Source organism: Kryptolebias marmoratus, linkage group LG1 (genome assembly GCF_001649575.2).
Source record: "Kryptolebias marmoratus isolate JLee-2015 linkage group LG1, ASM164957v2, whole genome shotgun sequence".
Classification (NCBI taxonomy): Eukaryota; Metazoa; Chordata; class Actinopteri; order Cyprinodontiformes; family Rivulidae; genus Kryptolebias; species Kryptolebias marmoratus.
Window position 1 is genome coordinate 12671951 of NC_051430.1, and position 14208 is coordinate 12686158.

The following is a 14208-nucleotide window of genomic DNA, read 5'->3' on the forward strand; positions in this document are numbered from 1 at the left end:
GAAACCAATCCTTTTGAACATACGCATCAAAAAGAAATTCAGAAACGCTCCCACTTGTTTAATCCCATTTATTATATTTTAAATACTGTAGGTTAGAAACATCACAAAATATAAACTTGAGGAAACTTTTGCACAAAGATATATATTCAAGTAAAAGAGCAACCTTACATAAATGAACAGTGGCGATCAAAGTAGGCATGTCTAAGTCTAGTGCTGTGATTAAGTAACATTCTTGTTTTGGAATTTGTGTTTTAGTGCAAACATCTCTTAATTCAAAAGGATTATTCTGCGTCTATAATAAAACAGAATTTTACAGAATAGATGTTAAGGTTGCTCTTTCATTGCATACGGTTTAAGAACATACTGTGGTAATAGTTTTAATAAGGTCTCTAGGTCAGGTTGTTAAAATGATCTAATGCTCAATACATAGTTCATACCTCTTACATCTCTAAGCATCAAATGCCATCACTTTAACAGGATCATTGTACTTCTAAGCAATAGCAATATTAAAATACATAAATATAAATAACATGCTTTGAGCAAAATAATTATCTTTTTACAGTGGTAGTTTAAACAACCTGTATCTAAAGCTGTCAAGCCTTTTGAAATAGCTATTCCCATACAATGCTTTGTGTCAAATGCATTTATTTATTTATTTATTTTTAACTGAAGGCCACTTTCAAACTAAGCTTTTCATACAATAATGACATCAAGCCTTTGATTAGCTGAGATACGATCTAACTAAAATCCTTAATGAAATTGGGGGGAAACAAGATGGTATGATTGGAGTTCTTTGTCTATGCAAAACAGTATAGTAATAATAAGAAAATAGCCACACAACTACAGTATAGCAAGGAAATAATAGTTTTAAGTACAAATAATTGGTTGTAAGATTAATACCAATGCAACATGGTCTAATGTATTATTTTTTTATTTGAAAGAGAGGAGAAAAAAGTAGGGAATCATTACAATATGGCATCTGGCTGAACCAACTATTGTGTGGAGCTATTAAATGTGCACTCCCTGAATAGTATATGTGCTTCAAATATTGTCTTCGTATATTTAAAAATACCTGGATAGCTGGGTTCGAGCCTAGTCTACATGCAGGCTATTCATTCTTCTGAGTGCATTAGAATCAAAACGAGCCAAAAGCAACATAGGTCAACCTTAAAAAGTGCAATCTGTGAGTTCTTGTGGCGCAAAAGACAGAACTAAGAGAAAAAGGGAAACATAGACAAAGATAAGTCACTTATATACACACATCCAAATCACCGTTCAGCTTGCTAAATCACAACATGTATTTACAGTAAGTACATTTTATGTTGCTGACATCATTACCATTAATACTTAGTGCTATGTTATATAATATCGTCTAGGAGGTGAGGGGTACCCAACCAGTCAAGTGACCTTGGCTCAGATGCAGCCATGATCATGCACATAAACTGTTTCCCTGTTCTCTTATCGATCGGGTAAATCGTTGTGGGAGTAAACCTCTTGTTGGTCTCCACAAACTCACACAGCTGGTTGTAAATTTTAGGGTACTCGTGGCGAAGAAAGACTCCCCTGGTCCTGAGCTCACGCTGGATATTGACAAAGCACACCTCTCTTGCTTTTCTTCCCTCTTCCCCTTCTTTGTCAATATCTGGTGTGCCTGGAGGCGGCGTGAGAATGAGAGTTTCCATTTCATCATCCTTCTTAAGTACTTTTTTGTCAGGGCTCGAGGAAGCCAATGACACCTTTGCATATTTTCGAACTGTTGGTGTTTGGACCCTTGGTGAAGGTCTGTTAGGCACTAGTTCACCAACAGCTATAGATACATTCAGAAGGAAACATTCACTGGGGTCGTACTCGTCGCCTGCCTGCTGCAACTCCTTGCAGTATTCACCTAGGTTGTCCTTAAAGCCATCCAGCTCTCTCAGAGACAGGTACGTGGGAGAGATGAGGAGGCTTTCAAGCCCAACTTGCAGGAAGTTGTTCGTTGTCTCTGGATTGGCAAAACCCAAAAAGAGAACACCTCTCCCTCTGGAGAGGTAGCCAGCTTTAGCAATGCGCGAGAAGGCTTTGTGGATCTCTGAATTCTCTCTGCAGAACTTAAGAGTGTGCCGACACACACTGCTGACACGTCCATAAAGACACGTTTCTTTATGGGTCTCCCAGTCATCTCTACGGCAGTTTCGAGAGCAGTAAAAAGTGTAACAACTGTGACATGATTTGAAGTACAAGCAAGCGTTGAACATGCTCTCAATTCGATTGCACTTCTTGTTAGCGCACACCATTGTGTCATCTTCATCTGTGCTGTGGTCTGGAGAACATTCTTCTGCACTCCTTTGTAAAGCATCACACCCACTGTCGGGGTCTTTGATTGTATCTGAGCTGGATTTAGAGGATGGGAGCTGTGTGTTTGGACTTTCTATTTTTTCAACTGCAGGGGGCCCTGTGTCCTTGTCATTGTCTTCAGTTATCAGTTGTTTTAACTGGTCTATAAGATTTTCACTTGACTTTCTGCTAGTTGGTGGTTTGTAATCCACAACCAGATCAGCCAAGAGTTCATCTAGTTGCTCCAGACTCTGTTGTAGGGAAAAGTTGTTGTGTTTCCTTTCTTTTGTAACATTTGTTAAGTTAGATGGCTTCTTTTGGTTAACTACCCTCAGAGGTGGTCCTTTCTCACCATTTGAGGAATCCCAGCTAACAGAGTGAACATCACAACGTCTGCTGCCGCCTGCACATATGTCATTGTCCGTTATGGTGATCTCTGGGGTAACAAACCAGTGGCCACTCTTGGAATTCCTCCATGGATTGCTTGAATTCTTCTCCAAGGAGTTTTCTGACATAGACAAAGCAGCATAGCGCTTTGGTGAACTTGAGAGGTTAAGTATGACAGGTTTAGCTGTAACATCAGAGGCTGTCCCATGCCTTGCTTGGTAAAACAGGTTCTCGTAGCTTCGTCCACGTGGCACAGATTGCTGTCTTTCATAATGTGGATATATAATATTGTCCCAAGATTTAGAGTGGTTTTTGACATCTGCTCCCAGTTGATGTGTCTCTGTATAACTGTTTGTAAACCATGGGGGTATGCTAGAGTCTTGTCTTAGTCTTGGTGGTGTGGTTAGAGAGGACTGGTTAGAGAAACCTGATATACTCGAACGATACCAGTCGTCTGAAAAGGCCTGAGACATTTGAGGGCGTCGACGACCCTCTGTGTGATATGGCCTCGGTGGAATGTACTGTTCTTCCGGAGAGTTGAATGATTTGGAATAAAACAACCTTGAGCCGCTCATGTGGTATGGACTGAACCGACCATCTTCTCCACAGTAAGCTCTGGAGAATGGAGCTTGAGAAAAGTATGAGCCTGTCTCACTTGTGGAATAAGGCTGGTTATATAGAGAGTGAGTTGGCTCTCTGTTGGTATGGTGATCTGTGTAATATGATCTCACAGGAAGTGTGTGTACCCATCGAGTCCTTGGATCATACTGACTTGTTGTTGTACTACCAAGACTGGTAAGACTGGACCGATCATCCTGAAAGTACGGCCTAGAATATGGTTGGACTGGATACCGAGCAGCATCCTCTGTATAAAAAAACTTGGTTGGTATGTTAGGATTTGAGTAAGCTCTTTGTTCTTGACTCAAATATGATGCTGTTGGCGATGACATCCTGTGCATGTCTAAATGCTGGTAAGAAATAGGAGACAAGCTGGTGGTGTAGAGGTACCCCTGTCTAAAATCCCCACTGTAGCACTCACTAGGAGTGGGCGTTGGTGAAGAGACAATTTGTCGAGGTACATACAGACCTGACCTGCTACTGGCCTGAGAATACCTTTGCCAGAGATGATCAGATTGTGTGTTAGGAACTCGCCTTGATGTGTGCTCCAGTACAGCAGCATCTGGTTTGATGTCCACACGGCATCTAACATGAGGGGTTACAGCAGGTTTGTCTAGTTTGTCCTCCTCAAAACAGTCTGAGACATAAAGAGGAGAATGGGGCTGAAGTTTGATGGGATGCACTTCATTCAAAAAAGCCCTGTTGGAGGAGTCCCGTTGTGTGTCGGAGGTCTTTAAGGACTCTAAAGTAGCCTGAGGTCCTTCCCTTCCCTTCCTAGCCACAGGTGGAGATACAGAGATGGGCACAGGTGTGAGGGTAGTCTTGGCTCTCGGAGCGCTTTTAGATCTTGATCTTGTTTTGGAATCTGACCATGTGAGATAGCTGGTTTTGTCTTGAGTAGTGTGCTGCTGGAACTGCTTGGTGTTAAAAAGATCAGGAGATGAAAAACGAAGATGCCCTGGCTGATCTAGTCCATTCCAGAGGTCTTTGTTCAGTGCCTGATGCTCAGGCCTCTTGTACTGGTACTCCATCGGGGAAGAGAAAGACTGTGGATCATCCAGTGACTCAATGAAGTCAAAACTTCGGCAGTGTCTTTTGTTGATGATCTCTGATTTATCAATCATTTTCATGTCACATTGCCTTGAGGGACGAAGAGAATCTGAGTCTTCAGTGATGGGGTTTGGTGTAATGTCCTGATAAAGAGTTGATGCCAGTATTTCAGGGGGATGCGTTCTGGTCATCTTGATGCAACTCCAAGGCTCTCCAGTTGATGTAGTTTAGGTACAATGAAGCCTGCAGAAGAAAGAGATAAAGCAAATACATTTTTTAAGTTTAAGGGTTGCTTTTAATACTCTGAAAATGGCACAAACAGCAAACTGTGTACAGAAAACACAAATAATTATTAATTTTTCATTATTCCTAAATAGCAGTTTATACCTGCAGAAATGATCTAAAGTAAATCAGTAAATCTCTTTACTGATCAATCAGTAAATCTCTTTACTGATTTGGTCAAAGAACAGTTTATGCTGGAAACTCTCCATCAACACTCTATTTGAGCAACATAGCAGTGAGTTATTACGTTTAAGGTTTTAATGAAGAGAAATAAGAGAGACTGTTTTTGTAAAAAATAAAAAAAACTTTGGTTAGACATGAAACACCAAATGAGCTACAGTCTGAGCAAAATTCATATTATTCTGCAGTGTTAAGTTAAAGAAAGAAAAAACAAAACACTGATGATAACACACATTAAGCAGTGCCTTTATATGCCACACAGTTGTTATTATGATTTCAATCCCTTAAATTAGAAATAAATCCAAGATTTATTTTAGTTATTTTCTGACATTGCTGCAGTATACTCAGGTTATCATAACATCAGGTAATTTTACCCAAATCTAGACCTTTCTATGTACCAAAAAAAATAATAACAATAAATCAGTTTATCTCATATTATTGAAAAAATAACAAGATAGTTTGTTTTTAGATTTATAAAGAGTAGTATGGCCAAAATGTTCCAACAATGAGTTTTTATGTCTCACACACATGGGCTTTCTGGTTGGCACTCAGCCATATGCCAACCCTGAGGTACCATCTGTTCATCATGACGGGAGAGGAGTGACCAGCCGTCTCCCTGTCATGCCTCCACAACACACCTAAATATCACGTCTGTTCACAACCAGCCTCGAAACACAAACCTCTACTGTTGTTCAAGATTTGTTTGGCTTGTTAAAGCCACGTTGTAGGTCACCCAAGTGTTCATTTAGCTCATTTTAATTCAAGAAAATTGATATATAGCACTAGATTTTTGTTGACCACTGGCAAAAGGAGAGCGTGTTGCATGAGTCTATATTTGTGTGAGTGTGTTCATGTCTGTTAGCAAAAACAACCTCATGAAGCAGTGGATGGATTTTAGTGAAGCTTTCAGAAAGTAATTATTGAATGTACATCTACAACTGATTACATTTTGGAGTCAACACAATCCAAACTGGCCACCAAGCTAAGTGACCTTAGCAAAACCCAAAAATGGCGATAATTTAGTCAATTTTACAGATATTAATGTAAAATTTGGTGTGTTAATAGCTGGCAGCCATACTCCGTGAGCCACACATTGTGTGGCATCTTTGTCATCTACTGTCAATCTGAGTCAATCTTGACTGTCTTTTACCAAAATATCTCAAGAGCCACTGAACAAATTTCATTGAAACTCTCAGGAAGTAATCATTAGATGTACATCTACAACTAAATGGCTTTTGGAGTTAATCCAATTCAAGATGACTGCTACAGCTATTGTATCTAACCTTCCAAAAATGACTGTAAGACAGTCAGTTTTACAGATATTGAGCTAATACTTGATGTGGTAGCAGCTGAAAGTCATCCCCAAGTCATAATTCCAGTGCTAACAGATGTAAGAGATCTCACTATTTTGTGTAAGATGGCGAATGTTATTTTCAAGATTTGACCAAAACGGCTATAACTCCATCATTTCTCAACATAGCATGATTTGGGTGTAAAACTCTGGCATGAAAGGCAGCAGGTGATATGCATTTCTAGGCTTAAAAATTAGGGGCAAAAACATACAACCAGTGTTATATTTTGAGACATTTGTTTGCTTTTTATGCTGTATTAAGTTTAAGTTTTGAACTGATAGGACTCAAAATACTGTTCAGTGTTTTGATTAATGGCTAAATGCCTGTTTCATAAAAAATTATGATCTGTGACGAATGTTATTTGTTTTATTTATTATTCTGTTCAGATAGAATTCAACATTAGTTATTAATTATGACAGGGAGAAGTATTCCAATACTAAATTAGGCTGAATATCAAGTGTCTTCAAAGGAGGATGGCTCCTGATTTTCATTAAGAAAACATTCAGTTCCCAATGTGTCCCAAAGTTTCCAGCTGTGATCTAATTTCCACACATTCGCTGCTTTATTATTGTCCACTAAGTAAACGTGGGTTGTGCATTCCTTCCATTTTTTTACAGTCCAAAGCTCCTTTTCAACAGGAACACAACACTTTCTAGCAATGCAAGACCACATGCCACATACTGTCTCCATGGATACAGCACACAGCAAAGAAACCATTAGGCCCTCCTGCAGTTGCACACTGAATGGAAAATCTCAGACTGAAAATCAACCTAGTATCTGCATTTACAGCCACCTGACAACAGCTTTTGCTCCAAATATAAAACAATTAGTCAGTTTTTCTGTTTGCTGTCCTGTTTGTGCGAAGCAGTTCAATAGTACCGTTTGGCGTTTAAAGGCAAACTAAAGGGAACTTTCAAAACTCTATTCTGTCCATTTGCAAGGTTTCCCTGACAATGACTAATCTGATGCGTAAATCCATGGCCCCTGGAGGCGCATCCAGCCACGTAGTTGCTCTAACGCGCTCGTGCACCCCTCCTTCTCTTATTTTTGGTGCTGCGGCACAGGGCGTACGGCCCTGCATGTTTGGACGAATGCCTTTGAGCTCGGAAGGGCAGAATGGGAAAAAGAAAGAATCAGAAGGGGGGGAATAAATCCCAAACAAATGAGCCCGGCTAAGTTTGGTGGTGGTGGGGTATTTTGGATGTTAGGAGTGATGGGGAGGGGGAGGCCTTACCGTGTCGGCAGTGAGTTGATCGGATGCGGTGGACATGATGGAGCCGTGAGGCGCAGCTTCAGTCCCTGTGCACCTGCTGGGAGCCTCCCGGAGCCGAACCCACGTCCTTCATCATTTTATCTGCATCAGCACCGCTCTCACTCCCGATCATGGCTTTTTGTGTGTGTGTGTGTTTGTGTGATGGAGGAGGAGGTGTGTCTCCGCTTGTGCATGCGCATGCCTCAGGGGGCGTGGTTGTGCGTGTTTTTAGGAGAGAGGAGGGAGGGAGGAGGGGGGAAGGAGGACTATGGGGGGTAATCTGGGCACGCAGTCTCTGAGCAGCAATGCGGTCTGTTTTCTTCTGAGCTCCTTTATGGGCATTTCCTGGGCTCTGCTGGTTTTGTTTGCTCATTCTGCAGCTAAAGGTGGTTTCTTATCAGTGCTGATCATTACAAGGAAAGGCAAATCTTAACGTTAAATTTATTTATTCTATTTTTTAAGAGAATTTACAGATCTGTCTCCAGATTTTTGGGCTTCTTTCCTCACTTTGACTGATGACTGCTGATGGTGTCCCTCCCACACAGTTGGCTCTGAGGTGATGAGAAAAATCACTCTTATGCCAACTTTGTTTTATTTTTATTTATTTGTTTTTATAAAGAAACACCATAGGCTACTAGTGGAGTACTACTAGTAGTATTGCTTTAACACTTCTCTAATTTCATTGGTATGAAATGTGAGGACAGTTGTGTAAACAAACAGCACAAAATGAAAGGAAATTTGTATTAGGTCGATTATTCCTTTGTTGTTAACAATATTTTTTGGCAGGAAATTTAGACTGTTAGAAAGCTTGTTTATTTCCCCATAAATGGTGCCGCATTTCTTCCTAAAATGCATGTGCGGGTTGAGCAGCATTTTGCGGCTATAAAATATTTGCCAAATCTTCTTTGCTAAACAGTTTATTCTGCTTCTGACTCTTGTTTTGAGCTTCAGGTACCCCATGTACCTGGGAACAACCCGTGGCAATCCCATATCTCAGTCGGGGACAGAACTCTGTCCTCCAAGATGACAACACTCCCCCCACAGAGCAGGTTTATCGGAGACCACATCCAAAATCTGGGAGTGGATAGGATGGAATAGCCTGCCTGCAGTCCTGACATCGGACTGTTTGTTCCAGAGTGACCGACACAACCACATTGGCCGACTTGCAACAAACGCTGGTTAAAGAATGAGATGCCATCCCACAGCGGACCAGGCTGCTGTGGCTGTGTATGGTTCTTCCACTTGCTACTGAGGCCCCTGTTTGTAAAATGAATAAATTATCAAATTGCCAAAATGTCTTGTTTCTTCAGACTTTATTCATTCAATCCAATAAATGACACCAAACAAGTGTCAGTAGCAGAATAATTTGTTTGGCATTGGCAAAGAAAATTTGGTGGAGAAAGTTTTTCTTTGGCACAACCCAAACACTCAACTCTACTGCTCAACCGACAAATACATTTTCCTAAATAATGTTTAAATGGAAAGAAACGAGCTTTCCAACTGTATGAATTATTTTGGCAAGAAGCACGTCAAAAGAAATAATCAACCAAACACAAATTTCTTTACTTTTTGTGCTAAGTTTACATGTTGCCATTCTGCCCAAGGAGGAAATGTTTCCTTATTTATTCAAACATTCTTCTATTTAAAGTCACATGATGACACAGATCATGATGACACAGAATTGTCTGCAAGTGTCTGACACTTTTCCTTACAGATACATTTCTAATATTTTGTTCAGTTGATTAATCCCATCATGGTTCCCAAATTGTGATATAAGTAGTACTACTGGTGGTACTGAGAAGAAATTTTGATATTAGCTATTTCCAAGTTAAATCACAAGTTATTTATTAATCTTAAGATGAACTGTGATTTAAAGCTAAATATCAAAGAAAGTAGTTCTTAATCAGGCCTACAATTTGACATCAGGAGTCAAAGGCATGTGTTTCAAAAATGTCAATTAAGATCCAAAACACCTTTGTTTAGCTCAGGAGTTAAATTGTGAAAATTGCTCAAACTGTTATTTTTTTTTCAATAAAAGCATCTTTACGTCTGCTGTTAGAAATCTGGGATCTTCAGTATTGGACCCTAAGCTCATTCAGGGTTTTTGTCATTACCACTAACTTCACTCATAAAAGTTCCAGTGTCCCTCAGCCAACTGGGATGGTCACAGGGTTAGGCATAGGATGACAAAGCAAATTTGGTTTGCAGGTTAGACTTAAGCATTCAAGCAGATTGCTCAATTTGTTTAGTTTTGTCAGATAAAAATGTAAGCTTGTAAGCTTATACAACTGCTTTTTTAATGAGTGTCATATTGATGGTACTCAGAGGGCTTCGTATTTTCTAAGGTGGTGCTCATGAAAAGTTTGAGAACCACTAGAATACCTGCCAAATTGACCAGTTTTTTTGCTTTTTATTCAAACTTGTCTGGCCTAGTTGCTCCCCTGACAGCAAATGATGGAGTCTCTTTGACACCCATGCTTTTGATCAAACGACTGGTTCCCTCTTGCTGGCAGATCTTGTCATTTAGCTTGCCCTGCACGACACACATCTGTCCCAGACACTTACCTCACCACAATCTTTCTGCACTGTCTGAACTGATGACGGGGGCAGCTGGCTGTGAGCCCAAAGCATGTGACTGCCGCAGAAGAACTGCTTACTGAAGCACTCTCCCTGCAGATGGAAATCACTCCAGACAAACTCTGCTGATCAGGCTGAAGGTGGTAATGATACTCTGATTTGACAGAGCTCCTTTTTTTTTTTTTTTGGTCCTAAGAAATGCACCTCTTCTCTGCTTCAGAACAGTAGATGATGACACGTTTTGTTCTTTTTTTAATGATGACTCTTCCTGCCTGCACACTTGTTACAAAACACTTATAGAGACCCCATCTGTGACATATCACGTGTTGTGTGAGATATGATTCAGTGGACTTCACATTGTGCCTCCAGTGTCTCTGAGAGTGGGATCTATCTGAGTGTGTTGCATGGTACACTGGCATCAGCTTGTGTCAGCTGTTGGTTAGCAGTGTCTGTCAGCTGGCTGCCAGCAGGTGTCTTAGGCACCTCAGAGAGTCCGTGGAGAGAAAATCAATGGAGCTCTGTTGATTAGAAACCCCAGTGATGAGGATCAATCAGGCCTTGCCACCACAAAGTAACAACACTAAAGCAGAGCATTGCATCACGCTGCCTTCACTTCTAAAACAAGCTTTCATGCTGCTCAGTAAACAACCCTCCATTCTCTGGCCCTCTCCCATTAAGTCTATGGTAGATTAAGTGATTCGCTGTAGACTTTCTTTCTGGTTTCTTGTTCCCAAAGGAGGGAATTATATAAGAGATGTGGGGATGCACACGCTGTCAGGACCTATACTTGAAAAGTCCAGCTCAAAATAGCCAAGTACTGTTATAATATGTTGGATGAAACAAGAAAAACGCATTAGATAGAGATGTTCAAACAATTCCAGCTTCACTGTGCCACAAGAGATCCCCAAGGAGGCCAGAGATGCACGTCTACGGCTCCTGGAGCACTGAATATTTCAACCAGCCAGAATTAGACCCTTCTGGATATGACTGAATGTTGTCAGTTCCTTCAGATTCCACCCACAGGAGTTTTTGATCCGGTGGACTCTGACTCAGAAGGGACAGAACTGCAGCAGAGGAGAATCTGAAGACTCAGTGTGTGATGCACACAGCCTACCCCCTTAATTCCAGGCGAACCTCGATTAAATCCTCGACAAATTAAACCACCGAATCCTCTCTGTCCACCTCTGACTTGGCCCGGTCAGTAGTGGCAATTCATTTAGGGTGGCCACCACTCAGACCCTGTGCTTTCATGGGGATTTAGTAGCAACCATGTGAAGTATTCAGACACTTTGCAGCTCAGTGTGACCCTGCAGAATCCATGCTGGCATAATTTCCATTCCTACTGGATCAGACTAGATTAGATGCAAAGGACTGTTAGGTTTTTTTTTTTCTGGGTTAATTAGAATTTCCAGAGGAAATGCTGATTATGCCCTTGGGGGAGCTGAACCTAGATAGTCTAAAATTTGGTACATGAAGAAATTTTTTGTCAACTCCTTGAACTTTAGAACAGGGACACCACCAAGAAGGGGTTGACGTTTGCTGCCCCTTCCCACCCCCTTGAGCAGACAATCATAATCCATCTGTAAGCCAAATATTTCGTGAACCACTGGACACATTTTAATGAAACTCTCAGAAACAGATCATTGGCTCTACATCTACAACTGATTAGCTTTTATATTTGACTTGATTAAAAGATATTTGCCACGCCTAATCGACCTTAGCAAACACAGAAACATCTGTAACTCAGTCGTTTTTTAAGTTAATGAGCTATAATTAGGTGTCATAGTAGCTGAGAGTCGTCCCCAAAGCATTCTTTAAGTGTTAACAAGGCTTGCAAGATATTTGTTTAAATATCAGAAAATACTGTTCTGAAAATAACAGTACGCATTCTTTCAAGGAAAGGTATGAAAATGAATTTAGAAGAGGAGAAGACAAGCTTTAATGAGTTGAGTTAATAATATTTGTTCTAAAGGAAAAACAATTAATAAAAATGTAGGTCTATGTCAGAAGGCAGTTCTTTAATTCCTATATTGCAGTATTTTTCTAATAGTCTATCTATAACAACAGCCTAATAAAACTCCTAATGGTCTGTTATGGCTTTTGGTTTTGGTGTGCCACCCCAAGAATAACGGTGGTGCCCCTCTGGCCACCCTTTTGAAACTTTCTGGAGACGCCCCTGCGTTAGAATAGACAAGAACAAGAACATATAAACACTAGTACAGTGTATGCATTACATCATTTCCCTGTGCTTAATTAGTACTTTGTGTTTACCTTGGCTGCACTAAAAAAGAACATTCCGATCGACTCCAAGAAACACTTATAAACAAATTCATGTGCAAGCTGAACCAATTGGGAGCGGTATCCATGGTAACCCACACAGAGTAGGCAGAAAAGGCAGAATTGATTTCAAAGGGAATGAGGGGAAAGAGCTGATGAGAATCATCCGTGGAGACCATAAAAACCTACGTCACAAAGATAAGGCGCAGGGAGGTGAAAATGACTTGTAAATCTCCAACAATCTGGTGCGCAGGGACCGTTCAGCTTCTTATGGGATGTATGTTTACTGAAGACATACAGCACTCATGTGTTTCAGTGAGCAGATTATTACCGGCAGGGATTGACAGTTTAAAGTTAACGTGAGGAGACCCCCTCTGGGAGCCTCACGGTGAAAATAAGATAAGAAGACCTGCAACTCATGCGGGTGTATTCTCAGATCCCCCTCAGCACATTTAGGTCAAAGTAGGAATAGTATTCATAGCTGGTCTGAGCAAACACACAGTCCTCTGTTATAGTCTCTGGTGTCGCAGTGAGACATCCCATGGTGAAACTTAACTAAATCTTCATTATGAGCCTCTCTCATCCTTCATCGTCTGCCATTTTGGCCAAAGAATCCAGCCAGTCATGTGTGCAAGTTCATTAAAGGGGAAACACATTTGGAACGAGGAGATGAGCCTCTCAGCAGGGGCTCAGTTCTCTCTGAGAGCTCCTGGTGATGGGAATTATTTCTGGTAGTTGCATTGTCACTGAGATATTGTTATGTAACAACGCAGAAACGGGCAGCTACGTTCCGTTCGGAGCAAACGGCTCCAGCTCACAGTGTTGTGGGGGGGTTTTCAAAGTCTGATCAGGGTTAGCAGGAGGTTTTGTGATGCAGGGGCTGTCATTGAGGTCCCACTATTCAAGACAGACAACAAATCTTTTGTGCCTCAGTTAGGAAGAATCAATGAGCTCCTTCTAAATATGGATATCATTCACGCTGCAGAACAATGCAAAGCAGTACTGGGTTGCACTAATTGTGCAGGGCTGTGTGCTGCGTATAATAGCTGGAACTGCCTCTGTTCCTCATCCATTTGAGAGCCGGAATAACATCTATTCTTTAACCTCTCATAAAGAATGACTGGCACAGCTCGTTATTTGTCCTCAGTATTTGAATGAAAGCCATCATGATGATTTAAAAGCACTGCCCTGAACCCTCCCCACCACCACCACCACCCAGTCGAGTGGCCACCCATCAAATTACATGTGCAAATCAGTTTTGACACTAACTTCCATTTATGAATTCATGGAATCTTAATCCATGCAGTTACGCATTCTGGTTGCACCTGTGCTTGCAGCTTCTCCAAGGCTGTGTAAATGGGTCAGCTCTAGAAATATCCTGGCTCAGAGAAGAAGTCGTGATGCCACTCCACCCCTCCTCTTGTTTTTTTGTTTTTTTTTTCTTTCTTTCTTTCTTCTCATTTGTCAAAACCATTGCTGGCAATATCTGTGAATCTTTTATTTGCAAGCAGCAAAGTCATGAAAGCTGGATCAGCAGGAGCACACAAAAAGTCAGTTATATAACTGTGTGAAGGAAGAAAATCATTACTCAAGTTATTTTCTTGTGAATGGATTTGTCCAGGCGGTGACAAACTCTGTCCGGTTACAGCCTGCAGTCTTCTAGTAAGATATTAAAGTCATTCCTTTGGTGGTGTTATTTGACACCGGGAAAGCTGCATCCAATATAAAAACCACATTTTGTTCTTTTTTCTTGATCAAATGAGCATATTTTCCTCCTAAAGCAAACCCTGGGTTTTTTAGCTGAGAACAATGCACTCTCCACATAAAAAGATATAAGCAAGCAGACAGAGCTTTAACAAAAACTCACTGACCTTTTCATTGTGTCTGCAAAATATATTTTGTGCATTAGACAATAAA

The 14208-nt window shown here is 40.9% G+C and overlaps 1 protein-coding gene across 1 annotated transcript; it reads right to left on the bottom strand.

Annotated features, from left to right (window-relative positions):
- Positions 1–53: 53 nt before the first annotated feature.
- Positions 54–7610, bottom strand: unm_hu7912 (un-named hu7912). The gene is made up of 2 exons (XM_017417367.1): positions 7420–7610; positions 54–4614 (listed from the first exon to the last, which is right to left on the bottom strand). Exon 2 carries the CDS (start codon positions 4560–4562, stop codon positions 1359–1361), a length of 3204 nt encoding a protein of 1067 aa, XP_017272856.1. The 5' UTR covers positions 4563–4614; positions 7420–7610; the 3' UTR covers positions 54–1358.
- Between the last annotated feature and the right edge of the window lie 6598 nt (positions 7611–14208).

What these genes read in the sequence shown, in the direction of transcription:
- unm_hu7912 (XM_017417367.1), bottom strand. Translation starts at nt 4,562, where the DNA reads ATGACCAGAACGCATCCCCCTGAAATACTGGCATCAACTCTTTATCAG.